This window comes from Neolamprologus brichardi, chromosome 11 (genome assembly GCF_056152115.1).
Source record: "Neolamprologus brichardi isolate AB-2024 chromosome 11, ASM5615211v1, whole genome shotgun sequence".
Lineage (NCBI taxonomy): Eukaryota > Metazoa > Chordata > Actinopteri > Cichliformes > Cichlidae > Neolamprologus > Neolamprologus brichardi.
The window spans coordinates 8,618,684-8,633,916 of NC_142114.1; the positions used below are offsets into that span (position 1 = coordinate 8,618,684).

Below are 15,233 nucleotides of genomic sequence, written 5' to 3' on the forward strand. Positions count from 1 at the left end.
TCAGATGTAAAAGTCTGGGAATGCTTTGCCTACTGAACATAACAGCCTCGCTCTGAGTGTAAACAGGAGAAATGAATATTTTCATGTTTTCTGCTGTGAGGGAAGTGACAGAAACACAAATCCAGCTCTGACTCAGAGAGGGGATCATATCAACATCAGTGTGTCTACAGAAAACTCCAGAGTGAGGGTAGAAGTCTTTTCTTTCTCTTATTAGAGGACACATTTGTGCAAAGAGTCTAAAGTAAAGATGCTGTGGAGTCTGTTGTTCATCACTTTGATTGGTAAGTGGATCATTTGATGTTCCTGCCTGGCACAGTGATGTTTCAATGATCGTTATAAAGAATGAAAAAGATCAAATATAACAGTTCAGTTTTACTGTGAGTTGATCCAAACTGCTCGATAAAGCAAAAGTCGTTTCATTTAGTTTAAAGAGGATTTGACTTTAGTAAAGCCAGTTTCATTTCTGAGTGTTGAAGGATGGTTTACATTCTGTGCTTTCTGCTGTATTACCAAACAACAATATCAGAGCTGGCAGTAATTCACTCATTCTTACATCGTTCTCTGAAACTTCACAGGAAGATCAACTCAACAGGATCCAGGTAAGAGTGCATTTCTAATCAGTTTCTTCAGGTTATATCAAAAAGTATGATGATGCTTCTGTTCTGAATATACTTATTTGTAAAGTATTTAATTTTATGCCTTTTTAATTATTTTTATATATTTTTTCTCCCTTTATTTATTTGTGCATCACAGTATTAATTGTGTGTGTGTGCTAAATATGATAGCTACAAAAGACATAATCTGATTATAAAGTCAGAATTCAGATTCATTATTTAGGAGTGAAAAGAAGATTTTCATAAAGAAACGGCAAAAGCCTTAATCTGAAGTGTTAGTACCACGTACATCATCTTTTTGGAAAACTTTACTTTCAGTTACATCATCAGGATGTAGTCCAGGATGGGAAACTATCAAACTGGATGACAAAGTGGCATTTCAGTCTTCAGTCCACACAGATAATTATGGTGTCAAATACACTGCTGACAGAGCTTTGGACGGAAATTATTCGACATGTTCTAACACTGTAGAAAAACAGCCCATCAGCTGGTGGACAGTTGACTTATTGGGTCTATATGAAATTTCCTGCATCACCATTTACAACATGGATGAATCAAATATTGATCTAAAAGACGCTCGCATCCTCATCGGGAACTCATCTGAGAGAAATGCTGCTGACACCACTGAGTAATACCTTCATCTTACTTTGAATCATTCTATTCTCAGTCAGGCTCCAGCATGTCCAATGTTTTTAGATAATTATAATGAACATTTAAATGTATTTAAATCCAGTAATACAGTAACACAGATAACCCTGTATCAGTTCTATCAGATGAAATAGGAGGTCTACTATGGTGTGATGTGGTTTGGAGTAATAATCAAGTATATGAGTAAAATATAAAATCTTTATTTATTCTCATTTTCCTTTGTTGTTTATTTGTAGGTGTTTTTCTTCTTTCTAAAATGTTCTCAGACAGCAGCTCACATTTATTATCCAGCTGTTCGACTGTCTCCACTGTTTACAGCATGATTTAATCAAACAGAGCCAGAAACTCTTTCTGTACATCTGTCCAACCTTTTGTCTTTGTTTATAGGTGTGCAACAATAACTACAACTACTAGTGGGGAAAATAAATCATTTAACTGTAAAAATTGGACCAAAGTGCTTCACACACTGCCTAGTATTTGTAAATGTGTGCATGAGGGCAGGAATGCATGTTTGTGTCTGTGTGAGCCTGTTTCTCTAAGTCTATGTCAGGCTACCCCCAGGTGTGGGGGCCAATCTCACCACACTCCATACCGGTGGTTGATGCCCTCAGGCATCGGTGCGTTGGTGGTTCTCGGTGTCCAGGGCTGGGCACTTAGGTATGTATTGGGTCACTCCCGGTGGCTATTTGGCGGGGCCTGGCGCCCGTGGCTCGGTCGGGCCCCTACCAGAAGGCAGGGGGCCCTCATACCTCGGGTGGCTTGGCCTGGCACTCTGCCGCAGCTGGCTGCCAGCACAGCCTGCAGGCACGTCACTGCAGCCCCCTGTAGCTTCTGCACCGTGGCTGATTGGTGACCTGTGTGCTGCTCAGTAACATTCAATATTTTTTTTATTTACTCTTACTTATACTTATCTAGGTTGTTGCTGTGGTCTCCCTACTGTGTTGTTCTTTTTTTGATTGTTTTCTTTTTCATGTTTTTTCCAGCAGGTGATCCAGCGGATTTTTTAGTGTCTTCTCTCACTGTCCCTCTTCCCCTCTGTTTTTCTTTCCCTCTCCTTTTCTTAAACTTCTCTTGTCTATGTCTTTCCCTTTCCTATCCCCGGTCATGTCTGTTCCGTTTGTAGTAACAAAAAAGTTAAAAATAAATAATATAACAAAACCAAACTAAACAAACTAAAATAAAGTAAAAATATCAATCAAGTGGACTGTGATTGCATCAGCCACACATGGATAAAAGTCAATTCATTTACTTTATTAGTTTGGTTTGCACTTGCTTCACTAATATAATTCATTAATGTTCTTACCAAGCACTGATGTTTTTTAAAAGTTACCTGGTTTTGGGAGGTGGCTGTTTCCTGTCTGGGCAAAAGGCTTGGCCAGGAACAACCAAATACTTATGAGAAACAGGGGTGTTTTAAGTTTAGTTGTTATTTTGTGCTCAGTTAGTGTTTGTTTTTTGTTTCCCCCGATTGTGTGTAAATGTTTTGGCCAAACCACTATAAAAGCTACCCTCCTTTGTCTTTGTGTTTAGGTCAGTTTGTGAGTTGTTTCCACTTTGTTTAAATTTCTGAAAATTACTTTTTGTAGAGTTATATTTATTTCATCTCTTTTATGCGTCCACTAATTAAATTTTTGAATTCTGTCTTTCTTTTTTTTTTTAAAAAAAAAAAAAAAAAACTTTGTTAGGGGGTTAAGGGGCAGACAAATGGCAAACGGACACTACCTTAAAAGGAGATTGTGGTCAGGGTGTCAGCACCCCTGAACACTGTACCAGTGTTTTTCCATTGTGGGGGTGTTTACTGTAGGGGGAGGAGACCAGACACTATAACTGTAGCTGTTGTGTGGAATTCTTGAGATCAGCCTTTAGAATAGGTCTGCAGTGAACTGATCTCCAGATGCATCTGTAAGGAAAATCGGTAATAAAAGGATTGTGTGAAACTTGCAAACATCTCTGCGTGATCTCTACCAAGGCAAAAGGATCGGAGAGACTGGCGTTGTCTCAACAGTCCCTCACATGGACCAAGCTGTTGGGCATTTTTCTTGGCCTTCAGACAGTAGTTCTGATTGCTACAGTACCGAAGGGGGCAAGCCAAAAAGAAAAAAGTGCTTGTCACACGTGCACATCTTGTGATCCAAATTTATTGGGTTTGTCCTTCAACATAGTTTTCAGTCATTTGACTTGGTCAATAGTGGACAGTCGGTAGTACTGCAGGACAAAAGTGTTGCTACTGGATCATCTATCCATGGAGGAATAACGAAGACATCAAGAAAAACTACAATTTTAAGGGACTTGTGATTCATATTCTGTCATATTCAGCTTTATTTAAATTCCTGAAAGTGACGTCTGTCCCAGAGCTCCAGTTCAGTGACATCTATTTGTATCTTGCAGAGGTTCCCTCACCTCTCACTGCTGCCAGGATGAAAGCTCACTGAAACAATAAGCACGGAGTCCTATTCATCACCAATAACATGAATTCCATCATGTACAGTCTTGAAGTGCAGTTCTCACTTTGATTTGTGCACATTAAATACATTTGGTCATTGTGCAGCTGGAGCAGAGAAGCAGCTGGGATATTCAAAGTAAAGCAGCATCATGGTTTTTGCTGCAAAAGTACAGGAATCTGCATATCAGACTTAAGTCCTGGTGTGTTTTATTATCACAATGTGAAGTTCTTGTTTAAAAAAAAAAATTGTAAGTCATTTTAATCAAGAGTTCCTTTTCATTGGTACTTGGTTTCAGACTCAGGTCTGTCACTGTGTTCATGTGTAAGAGAGGGTGAAAGAGTACTGATAAGCACACAGCTCAGTGAACATGGAGGTGTGTATACCAAGGAGACAATATTCAACCTCATCTGGTAGTTCAATGCTTTGAGCAGTAGGTGGCGCTGCTGCATAAAATGAGGATCTGAGATTCAAACGTGAAGCAGCTCCTGAGCTCAGAACTGCTTCTAAATCAATTTCAACACATGAATCAGTCTTCAGAAGTGATAAGAGGTCCACTACAGTCTAACAAGTTTATCTACAATAACACAGCATATATTAGTACACTAACATTTTATTACCTGCATGTGTCCATGTCTAAAAATATTTATGATGCATGTTGGTTACTGACCATCACATAAAACCACAAAAATAATTTTATTACATTTGAGCCACAGTCATTATTATAATTGCCATATTATTATTAATAGCAGGATGAGGAAGGTTAATAGAAATAGTTGGACTGGTAGTAGCAGGATGTAAAAACAATCGAGTTGAATGGACCAGTGGAAGCAAAGAGGGTTTTAACAGAGGAGATAGAGAAGGAGCAGGAAAAGGCTTTTTTAGTAGGTTCATTTATTTTTATTAATGTTAACACAGCAGCCTGACTCTCAAACTCTAAACGTCTGCTGATCTCAGTGAATGTAACAGAGTTGCCTCCTTTCCTGAGATTTGCAGATATGCATAAAGGTCAAGCAGCACACTGTAGATGGAGCTCTGGTAGAAAGCAGAAAAAGTCCATCATCAACCAGAGTGTTTTATTTGGAATCTACTATAGTGAAAAATGAAGAACTTTTTTTAAGATTTAGTATTTGGAAATGATTTCATATTAAATATTGATTTTAAGTGGCGTAGCTGGCCAAGTATTGCTAAGTGGTGTCTTAAAGCGTATTGTTGTGTTAGAATGAGAGTCTGAGGAGGAAAATATTAGACTGGAAATGTTGCAAATGTTGATTTACACTTATTTTAAGAACATTACAATATTATTATAAACAATGTGGTTATTTTTTGAAGCTCTGAATTTAATTAGTTAAAGTTCATGAAGGTTCATAGAGGTTACATTGACCATAGTACATGTTCAGAGTATATAGCATCACTGGTTCCTGAAGTATTTTTTTGTGGGGAAAAACATATCCGAGCCCCTCTGGGTCTTTCACACAAATGCACCCTGGTCATGGGTGGGGTGGCTGTATCTCAGGTGGTAGAGCAGGTCATCTACTGATCGGAAGGTTGGTGGTTCGATTCCTGGCTTCCCCTAGTCTCCAAATATCCTTGGGCAAGATATTAACCCCAAATTGCTCTCTGATGCATCCATCGGAGTGTGAATGTTAATTAGAAAGCACTTAGATCAATGTACTTGTGCGAATGGGTGTGAATGGGTGAATGCACAAGTTGTGTAAAGTGCTTTGAGAGCTCAGAAGAGTAGAAAAGCGCTATATAAGAACCAGTCCATTTACCATTTCATGGATGTGTAAGACTCAGCTTTGCAGTTTGTCTTTACAAAAACCTGAAAAATTTGTCATTCTAAAGAGCTCACTGAATTCGAGCATGATACTGTAAAAGGAAACCGCCACTGCAACAAGTCAGTTTGTGAAATTTCTTCCCACCTTGATACTGTTTGAATAATTTTATTCTTTTCTTTTAGAATGAGATGCTCTGACTTTCATGGTGGCCATTGCATAAGAGCTGTCTTCTATTCCATTCATCTACACAGAATTATTTACATGGAAGAAAGTTTTCCATCTACTAATAAATCTGAACCACATAAGTTTAATGCTGGACTTGCACTTTGCCATGGCAGAGGGCAGTAAAATAAGGAATGACTGTTATGAACCACATAGCAGGAAGGTGCAAGATGCTAACGTGTCCCAAAGTAAATATGGGAGACACCGCCAAGGGTGGTCGAGAATGACCGGACTAAGATCCTGTGGGACTTCCAGATACAGACGGACAAACTGGTGATAGCGAACCATCAGACATACTAGTGATGGACGAGCCACTATATCGAGTAATAGCAGCATCAGGAATAACGAATACCAGAAGCTGGAAAAACAACAAGGGCTGAGAGAGGAGGTTAAGAAGATGTGAATGGTGAAGGCAACAGTGGTCCATGTAGTAATCAGAGCACTCGGGGCAGTGACCCCTAAACTGGGCAGGTGGCTCCAGAAGATCCCAGGAATGACATGTGAGATCTGTGTCCAGAAGAGTGCAGCTCTACGAAGAGCAAAGATACTTTACAGGATCCTGGTAAACATTTGTAATAACGGATGTGTGTGACTCTGAGTGAGGCACAGGATTGCTAGATCAAGGTTAGCGACCTTAAAATGGAGATTCCAGAAACGTTCTTTACCGCGATGATCAAGCATCAACACTTAAAATTCGAGAGCACTTCAGTCAATGTGATATTGATGTAGTTATTTTTATTCTCAGATGTTTAAACTGATTTGCTCACTATTGCACAGCTTACCTGTTGGAAAATCCTGCACAAAAACACATTTTGTCTTTTAAAAGATATCAGGAACTTAAGGCCTTTTTTAATTATATCAACGTAACATCAGTTCAAAATACAGTCATGGGTGTGGAACCTTTTCTCAGTATTTGTGGCTTTAATAAAGGCTGTATTATTAAAACACTGTAAATGCCATAATTTCACTGCTCATACAGATTCATTCAGAATAATTATCACTTTTGTGCAAATGACCATTTTAACTGAAACATGCATTTTACAGTGTAAAAATTATATATGAAGTTATTCAGTGAATTTAAAGGAGACAATCTGAAACACAAACACAGTCACTGAATATCTGTAAACTTGACAAACATCCCAACAAAAATAAACTGAATTGACAAACATTTGTTTTCCAGTTTATGTTTTATTTGTTCAGCAGGTTTAAACATGACAGACGCGAGTAAAACAATTCAAAGGCCAACAATCCATTTACAACTAAAGAAAATAATATATATAAATGATAGAAAACACTGAATGCTTAAGTTTTTTAAGTGTCATATAACCATCATATCAGTGTATCATGAAATACAATCAAAAGTAATATATGATAATAACATCTTTCTGAGTGTTAATAGAAAAGTTCTGCTTAATTTCTCTACTGTTTATCTTCCTGCTACACTGAGCCTGAACCCATCGCCTTTGATTTATTAGAGGAAAGTTTGCTACAACCCAACAAGCCACTACTGACACCTGTCTAACTGAATAAACAAAACCAATCCATGGATCTTCTTACACTGCACAGATGAAATTATATTTATCATAAACAGACTTCTTGTACCACAAATGGTTCCCACTTGTATTCATGGCAGCGTTGATGCCACAGACTGCTGTTCTTGTGTCGTCTGGAGCCCACTGATCAAAAAATACACACTGATCGTTGACCCAGATCCAGAAGCCGAAGCCACAGATGTATTGAAGACCCAGCCAGACAAAGGGAGTGTCAGCCTTCTGAGCCTCCAACTCAACCCAGCCCTGGGTCTTGTTATCAAGGATGGAAACCAGATCCATGTGTTCATCTCTGCAGTGGTACAGGGCGTCTGCCCATGTCTTGTTCTCTTTAATCAGTTTAAAGGGCTCTAAAAGGAAAAACATCAAAAACATGAAACTTAGAAGCATCAAACCAAACAGTGTTTCTGAGTGTCTAACATGCTGCATTGATTCAAGCACATAATTCTTACTGTCAACATTTACACATTTATATTGACTCTACTGACTGACCAGTTAACTTAGTGGGTAATAATGTTTTATTGTACCTTTTTTTATGCCTTTCATCGTCACCTCACACAGAGTTAAAAACCCAGATGTGTTTTTGTACACAGTTACATAACGCCCCCACTTTGGTCCATTTTCACAGTTAAATGTTTTATTTTCCCCACTAGTAGTTGTAGCTATTGTTGCACACCTATAAACAAAGACAAAAGGTTGGACAGATGTACAGAAAGACTTTCTGGCTCTGTTTGATTAAATCATGCTGTAAACAGTGGAGACAGTCGAACAGCTGGATAATAAATGTGAGCTGCTGTCTGAGAACATTTTAGAAAGAAGGAAAACACCTACAAATAAAAAACAAAGGAAAATGAGAATAAATAAAGATTTCATATTTTACTCATATACTTGATTATTACCCAAAACTACATCACACCATATTAGACCTCCTATTTCATTTGATAGAACTGATACAGGGTTATCTGTGTTACTGTATTACTGGATTTAAATGCATTTAAATGTTCATTATAATTATCTAAAAACATTGGACATGCTGGAGCCTGACTGAGAACAGAATGATTCAAAGTAAGATGAAGGTATTACTCAGTGGTGTCAGCAGAATTTCTCTCAGATGAGTTCCCGATGAGGATGCGAGCGCCTTTTAGATCAATATTTGATTCATCCATGTTATAAATGCTGATGCAGGAAATTTCATATAGACCCAAGAAGTCAACTGTCCACCAGCTGATGGATTCATATAAAGTGGCAGAACATGTTGAATAATTTCTGTCCAAAGCTCTGTCAGCAGTGTATTTGAGACCATTCTCATCTGTGTGGACTGAAGACTGAAATGCCACTTTGTCATCCAGTTTGATAGTTTGCCATCCTGGACTACATCCTGATGATGTAACAGAAAGTAAAGTAAAAAAAAGAAAAAAAAGAAAAAAAGAAAAGAAACAATGTCAGTGGTAATAATACTTCAGACCGGGTCTTCTAGTGTTTTTTTTAGGAAAAATCTCGTTTTCACTCCTAAATAATGAATCTGAATTATGACTTCATGATCTGACTAAATCTTTTGTGGCAAACATATTTAACACACACACACACACACACACACACACACACACACACACACACACACACACGCACAGGTTATTTCCAAGCAGCCTCACTACATTATAAATGTTAAATAGTTTTGCAGTTAGTGAATAAAAACTAATCAGAATTAATGAAATGAATAATTTGATTCTCAAAACATATCAAAGACTGCACGTTTATCATAGCACTTATTTCTAAATCACATTGATCACATATCATAGAACATAATTCAATATAAATTTACATTTATAACATATATTTATACAGATGTTTGTAAAATTGCTTCAGTCCAACAGAAAATCCCCACATGAAACATTCCCACAGATATGACGTCTACTGTGATGCAATAAATACATAAATGAATTGAAAAATAAAATATAAAAATAATTTAAAAGGCATACAATTAAATACTTTACAAATAAGTATATTCAGAACAGAAGTACATACTTACATACTACATCATACTTTTTGATATAACCTGAAGAAACTGATTAGAAATGCACTCTTACCTGGATCCTTTTGAGTTGATCTTCCTGTGAAGTTTAAGAGAACGATGTAAGAATGAGTGAATTACTGCCAGCTCTGATATTGTTGTTTGGTAATACAGCAGAAAGCACAGAATGTAAACCATCCTTCAACACTCAGAAATGAAACTGGCTTTACTAAAGTCAAATCCTCTTTAAACTAAATGAAACAACTTTTGCTTTATCGAGCAGTTTGGATCAACTCACAGTAAAACTGAACTGTTATATTTGATCTTTTTCATTCTTTATAACGATCATTAAAACATCACTGTGCCAGGTAGGAACATCAAATGATCCACTTACCAATCAAAGTGATGAACAACAGACTCCACAGCATCTTTACTTTAGACTCTTTGCACAAATGTGTCCTCTAATAAGAGAAAGAAAAGACTTCTACCCTCACTCTGGAGTTTTCTGTAGACACACTGATGTTGATATGATCCCCTCTCTGAGTCAGAACTGGATTTGTGTTTCTGTCACTTCCCTCATAGCAGAAAACATGAAAATATTCATTTCTCCTGTTTACACTCAGAGTGAGGCTGTTATGTTCAGTAGGCAAAGCATTCCCAGACTTTTACATCTGATTTGCAGATGTGAACATACCACAATTGTTATGATCACCATGTTCAAACTACATTCTGTGTGCATCCAAGTACATGCAAATACTTGATACTTAGCATAGCAGGAAATTTACTTCACCAGTGGAGGCTGTGTGAATAAAAGGTATTCAGTGACATTTGAACAGGTAGACATTATTAACAATTGGTCATTCATTAATAAGCTGCCGGGGAAAAAATAATTTAGATAATTATAATGAACATTTAAATGCATTTAAATCCAGTAATCCAGTAACACAGATAACCCTGTATCAGTTCTATCAGATGAAATAGGAGGTCTACTATGGTGTGATGTAGTTTTGGGTAATAATCAAGTATATGAGTAAAATATAAAATCTTTATTTATTCTCATTTTCCTTTGTTTTTTATTTGTAGGTGTTTTCCTTCTTTCTAAAATGTTCTCAGACAGCAGCTCACATTTATTATCCAGCTGTTCGACTGTCTCCACTGTTTACAGCAAGATTTAATCAAACAGAGCCAGAAACTCTTTCTGTACATCTGTCCAACCTTTTGTCTTTGTTTATAGGTGTGCAACAATCAACACAACTACTAGAGGAGAAAATAAAACATTTAACTGTGAAAATGGACCAAAGTGGGGGCGTTATGTAACTGTGTACAAAAACACATCTGGCCTTCAAAGGCCTTTAATTCTGTGTGAGGTGACGATGAAAGGCAGAAAAAAAGGTACAATAAAACATTCTTACCCACTAAGTTAACTGTTCAGTCAGTAGAGTCAATATAAATGTGTAAATTGATTGATTGATAATACTTTATTCATCCCGAGGGAAATTGGGTTAAGGCTGCCCACCTTTGCCAGCGCCATCTTACCCTTCCGACCATACATACATTACACAGCATCACATGGTGAAGACAGGTCAGAGAGCTATAACAATGGAAAATGCACAACATGAGGAAAGATGAGGAGAAAAAAGAACCCCCCCCCCAGGCTGAGCTCCAACAGTGAGATCAGTTTGAGAACAGAACAAAACACCTCAGCACATGAATGATCACATCTCACAACATAGAAGACATAAGCTTCGAAGGCGTTTGGAGGGGGTGGGGGGTGAGTGCAGGTCTGTGTCAGTGTACATGCGTGTGTGTGTGCGTGTGTGTTTTCTGTGTTCAGCCGAGAGAAAGTGTCCCTTCACCCGGTTAAGCAAAAGTCAACAATCTTCGATTAACGCGGATGGCCTTGAAGGAGGGACAAAGAGTTTTGACAACAATCCTGTTATCATGGAATAATTTCTGTTGTTCCAGTCAGCTTCGACCTTGGCAGGCCTTCAGCTGGCACCAATCCTCTCAATTCCTGTTGTTCTTCTCCAAGATGTTATCCATTTTGCGTTCAAAACACAATCTGAGTACTCACAGCCCTGCCCATTGTCTATCATGTCGGGCAGCCTTATGGGATTTTGAACAGCTGTAGCCACTTCTTTTACTTCGATAAGCCAGGTCCAATCAGCCAGAACTCTGTTATCGTGGTTCCGAATTGGTAGATGTCATTCAATGTCCTCCACCGAGAGTGTCGGCAGACACACGACGCAACCGACCATCGAGTATCCTGCAGCAAACGTCTCCGCAGGACAATCGGGCTCTCCCAAGCCCAGCAGGGTATCAATTCCATTACGGGACCAGTTGATCAAATGCATAATTCTTTAGGTTTTAGAGAACAAGACTGAGAAACTCTTTGAGGGTTAAAGAATAAGCGAGAATAAGTAAGAAGAATTATTTGCTTGGATTAACGCAGCATGTTAGACACTCAGAAACACTGTTTGGTTTTGATGCTTCTAAGTTTCATTTTTTTGATGTTTTTCCTTTTAGAGCCCTTTAAACTGATTAAAGAGAACAAGACATGGGCAGACGCCCTGTACCACTGCAGAGAGGAGCACATGGATCTGGTTTCCATCCTTGATAAGAAGACCCAGGGCTGGGTTGAGTTGGAGGCTCAGAAGGCTGACACTCCCTTTGTCTGGCTGGGTCTTCAATACATCTGTGGCTTCGGCTTCTGGATCTGGGTCAACGATCAATGTGTATTTTTTGATCAGTGGGCTCCAGACGACACAAGAACAGCAGTCTGCGGCATGAACGCTGCCATGAATACAAGTGGGAACCATTTGTGGTACAAGAAGTCTGTTTATGATAAATATAATTTCATCTGTGCAGTGTAAGAAGATCCATGGATTGGTTTTGTTTATTCAGTTAGACAGGTGTCAGTAGTGGCTTGTTGGGTTGTAGCAAACTTTCCTCTAATAAATCAAAGGTGATGGGTTCAGGCTCAGTGTAGCAGGAAGATAAACAGTGGAGAAATTAAGAAAAAACAATCATTCTGTGGTATAATAACGCAATTTTATATATTTTTTGTAATCTAATTAAATGCAGTTTATAAATAGAAATTAATCTTAATTTGCTTTTGTTCTCTTGAAGGAAATTTTTTGGGAGTTATTGATTTGCTCATGTATGTCTCATGAAAACTTGCTGTGAAAAAAATAAAGTAAAATAAAAAACTCACAGAAGTGTTTATCAATCTATAATTTGTATAATTTTTATCTGAATTGCATGTAACCTCCTAAGACCCAAACTCTTTCATGACATCCTTTTTTAATTTCTCTTTGCTATTTGGGTTTATTGGGACCTGATGAATGTAAAAACAAAGAATTACAAAGAATCGATTCTTTTTTAAAAAACAGTGAGTGAGTCTGCGGTCATTAGATGCACTTACAGTTTCTTGGGGAAAGGCACAGGAAGGATAGAGATGCCTGTTTGAGGCCACAGACCGAGTGAGTGTCTCTCTATTGTTAGAACATCAGCTGTGAGAGTCCCTTACTTGCTGTAAGCTACTAGATAATGCAGCAAGTTCGAGATTTTACAACAGTCATAAGCTGCCATAAAAACATATGCTAGCTACTTTAGATAAATGTCTACCATGAATGTGCAGGACAAACAACAATGTTGTAAAATGTAGTGCAACACTTTTGTCGCACTACACTAGTGTAACAAAAATGTTGCACGAGACTTGTGGACTTTAATGTTTTAGCCTTCTGTTTGTTGTTTATGAACAAATGTTGATGTTCATTTATTCAGGTTGTAGTTAAATAGTTTTAGAACTTGGCAGAAAATAAATTATTTTTATGTCCTAATGTGCAAGACCTTTGATTTTGGTGTACTTTCTTTTTATCATGATTCTGAAGTTCAAGTTCAAGATCAAATAATAGATAATATTGCTTTGATATTTATGGTTCTGAGCATAAATTGCATTATGTATAAAAAATACCATAGACGTGGAGACATGTACTTCTCTGGCAGTGACTGACTGAGCAGCATCCTCTAACAGCTTTGTGCTGTGTAGTAAAGTTGTTCCTCTCTGCAGTGGTTTTGTGACAGTGCTGCTCTGGATACTGAAGATTCTCTGGAGAAGCACAAAGTCTACAAGTTCAGAGGTGACCTGGCTGTGAGACAAGGAAACTATCAGGTACTGTCACTCATTCAATTTAGTCTGTGCTCTCTTACATCAAACATTTCCTCAAATAGTATCCGGCTTTAGCTCAGCTAGTATTTTTATTCTTGACAAACCTATACAGCTGATGCAAACAAAGTCTTCATTCATTACCAGTGGTTTACAGCAGCTGCCTGCAGTGGATTGCTGACAACAACCTGACCATTAGATGAGATGTAGTGGAGGGGATGGTCCGATGCTGCACCAGACTGGGACAGAGAGACAGAGCGCTGGAGTTGGCTCAGTTACTGGTAATTCTTTACCTGACTGGGTTTTCCATGAGGAACAGTCAGAGTGAATACTGTCAGCTATCATGTGACCATCCTGTGACTTTTTATCATCTTTTTAAAATTATCTGCATTCAATATACTTATGACACCTAAGAGTGAATGACACGACACGAAAGACACACACAACAGCCAGTCAAAACTAATTATTCAAAATCTCCTGATAAATAGAATTATGTTACAGAAATATTATAAATATGTTTGTTTGTATTTGCCATATTTAAACCTTACAGGATCTTTTTTATCTGAGATCTGTGTGAATCAACATGATGAGCAGGAGGATAGAAACACTGAGGAGGCATCAGAGCTCAGTGAGGACAGAGTCTGGCTCAAAGCTTGGATTTGAGGAGGAGTCCACTGGCTGTGTAGACTGCAGGAGCACCTTTACACACACGACATGACTCAACAATGGACAAAGGAGAGACTGAGACAATAAATTAAAAAGAATTAGACAGTTTGACATTTTGGCAAGTGTTTTATGGCTGCAACCCACAAACTCATGTCTACTGCTCAGTCCATAAATTTATTTTCCTTAAAAATGTGGCACCATTAGGCTTTCATCAGTATAAGATTTATTGCCAAGAAGCATTGTTACAACAAAGGAATAACTGACCAAGCACAAATTTCCTTACTTTTTAATCTAAGTTTATATTATCTATGACACCACATCCACTATGTTTTCACCCCAGATTTGCTTAAACCATTATAGGACGAGGAAACTTATATGGTAAATTGATCTGCAACATTAACAGAATCTCACTGAGGTGAGATGCACTGCTTCTTGCACACACACTGTGACAAAGATTCAATTCCAGGCTGTTTGGACTTAAACTTGTTCATTTTCACACACCAACATTAATTCTCTCTTTCATCTCCCAGAGAAGATGAGGGAGGATTACCAGGAAAGAGAGAGCCGGGCCACTGTGTGTTTGCACAGCTTCAGACAGCGCTGGTGGAACAAGATCTTACTGACAGGCCTGTTAGAGACTGATGGGCAGCAGTATAAAACACATTCTCACGCTCCAGTGTAGACTGTTTACGAAGGTGCACACAGACAGGAGGGAAGTGAAGAATGAGCTGAAGATGGCTGTAATAAACAGCACAGTGAATGTGGTCGTCATTAAGCCTTCAAACTGAACTCTCATTCATGTGGGGAAGGCTAAATATTTATCAAAAGTTTTATTAAAGATCAGCTTTAAGTGCTTAAGCCACTTAAAACGCTGTGACCACTGCCACGGTGTAGAACGAACAACTGCAATGAGGGCTACAAAGGCTTGTAATTCATTTCCTGCTCCTGCAGGATCAGTGATTGTCTGTTTCTAATCAAACAGCTGAGATCATGATTAGAGTTTTCTGTTCTCAGTGACAGCAGTGACGTCGTAATGCAGCAGCGTATCTGCAGGAGGACAGAATTCTGATCTCAGATCTGCATCCGACTTTGAAAGTTATGTTATGAAAGTGAAATGCGTGCTGTGTTTTGC

The 15,233-nt window shown here is 38.2% G+C and overlaps 2 protein-coding genes across 7 annotated transcripts; one reads left to right on the forward strand and one right to left on the reverse strand.

Moving 5' to 3' along the window:
• Positions 1–247: 247 nt before the first annotated feature.
• LOC148100487 (fucolectin-2-like) lies at positions 248–12,140 on the forward strand. Of its 3 annotated transcripts, none has more exons than XM_087847720.1 (5): positions 248–281; positions 576–599; positions 933–1,242; positions 10,502–10,659; positions 11,794–12,140. In XM_087847720.1, exons 1-5 carry the CDS (start codon positions 248–250, stop codon positions 12,138–12,140), a joined length of 873 nt encoding a protein of 290 aa, XP_087703846.1. The 3 variants fall into 3 exon arrangements, with proteins under 3 accessions (XP_087703846.1, XP_087703847.1, XP_087703848.1); XM_087847721.1 differs by having other exon boundaries at positions 945–1,242; XM_087847722.1 differs by having other exon boundaries at positions 957–1,242.
• On the reverse strand, positions 7,194–9,695 carry LOC148100488 (fucolectin-2-like). Of its 4 annotated transcripts, none has more exons than XM_087847717.1 (5): positions 9,662–9,695; positions 9,350–9,367; positions 8,340–8,652; positions 7,784–7,932; positions 7,194–7,606 (listed from the first exon to the last, which is right to left on the reverse strand). In XM_087847717.1, exons 1-5 carry the CDS (start codon positions 9,693–9,695, stop codon positions 7,260–7,262), a joined length of 861 nt encoding a protein of 286 aa, XP_087703843.1. In that variant the 3' UTR covers positions 7,194–7,259. The 4 variants fall into 4 exon arrangements, with proteins under 4 accessions (XP_087703843.1, XP_087703842.1, XP_087703845.1 ...); XM_087847716.1 differs by having other exon boundaries at positions 8,340–8,649; positions 9,347–9,367; XM_087847719.1 differs by having other exon boundaries at positions 8,340–8,622; positions 9,344–9,367.
• Positions 12,141–15,233: the final 3,093 nt, after the last annotated feature.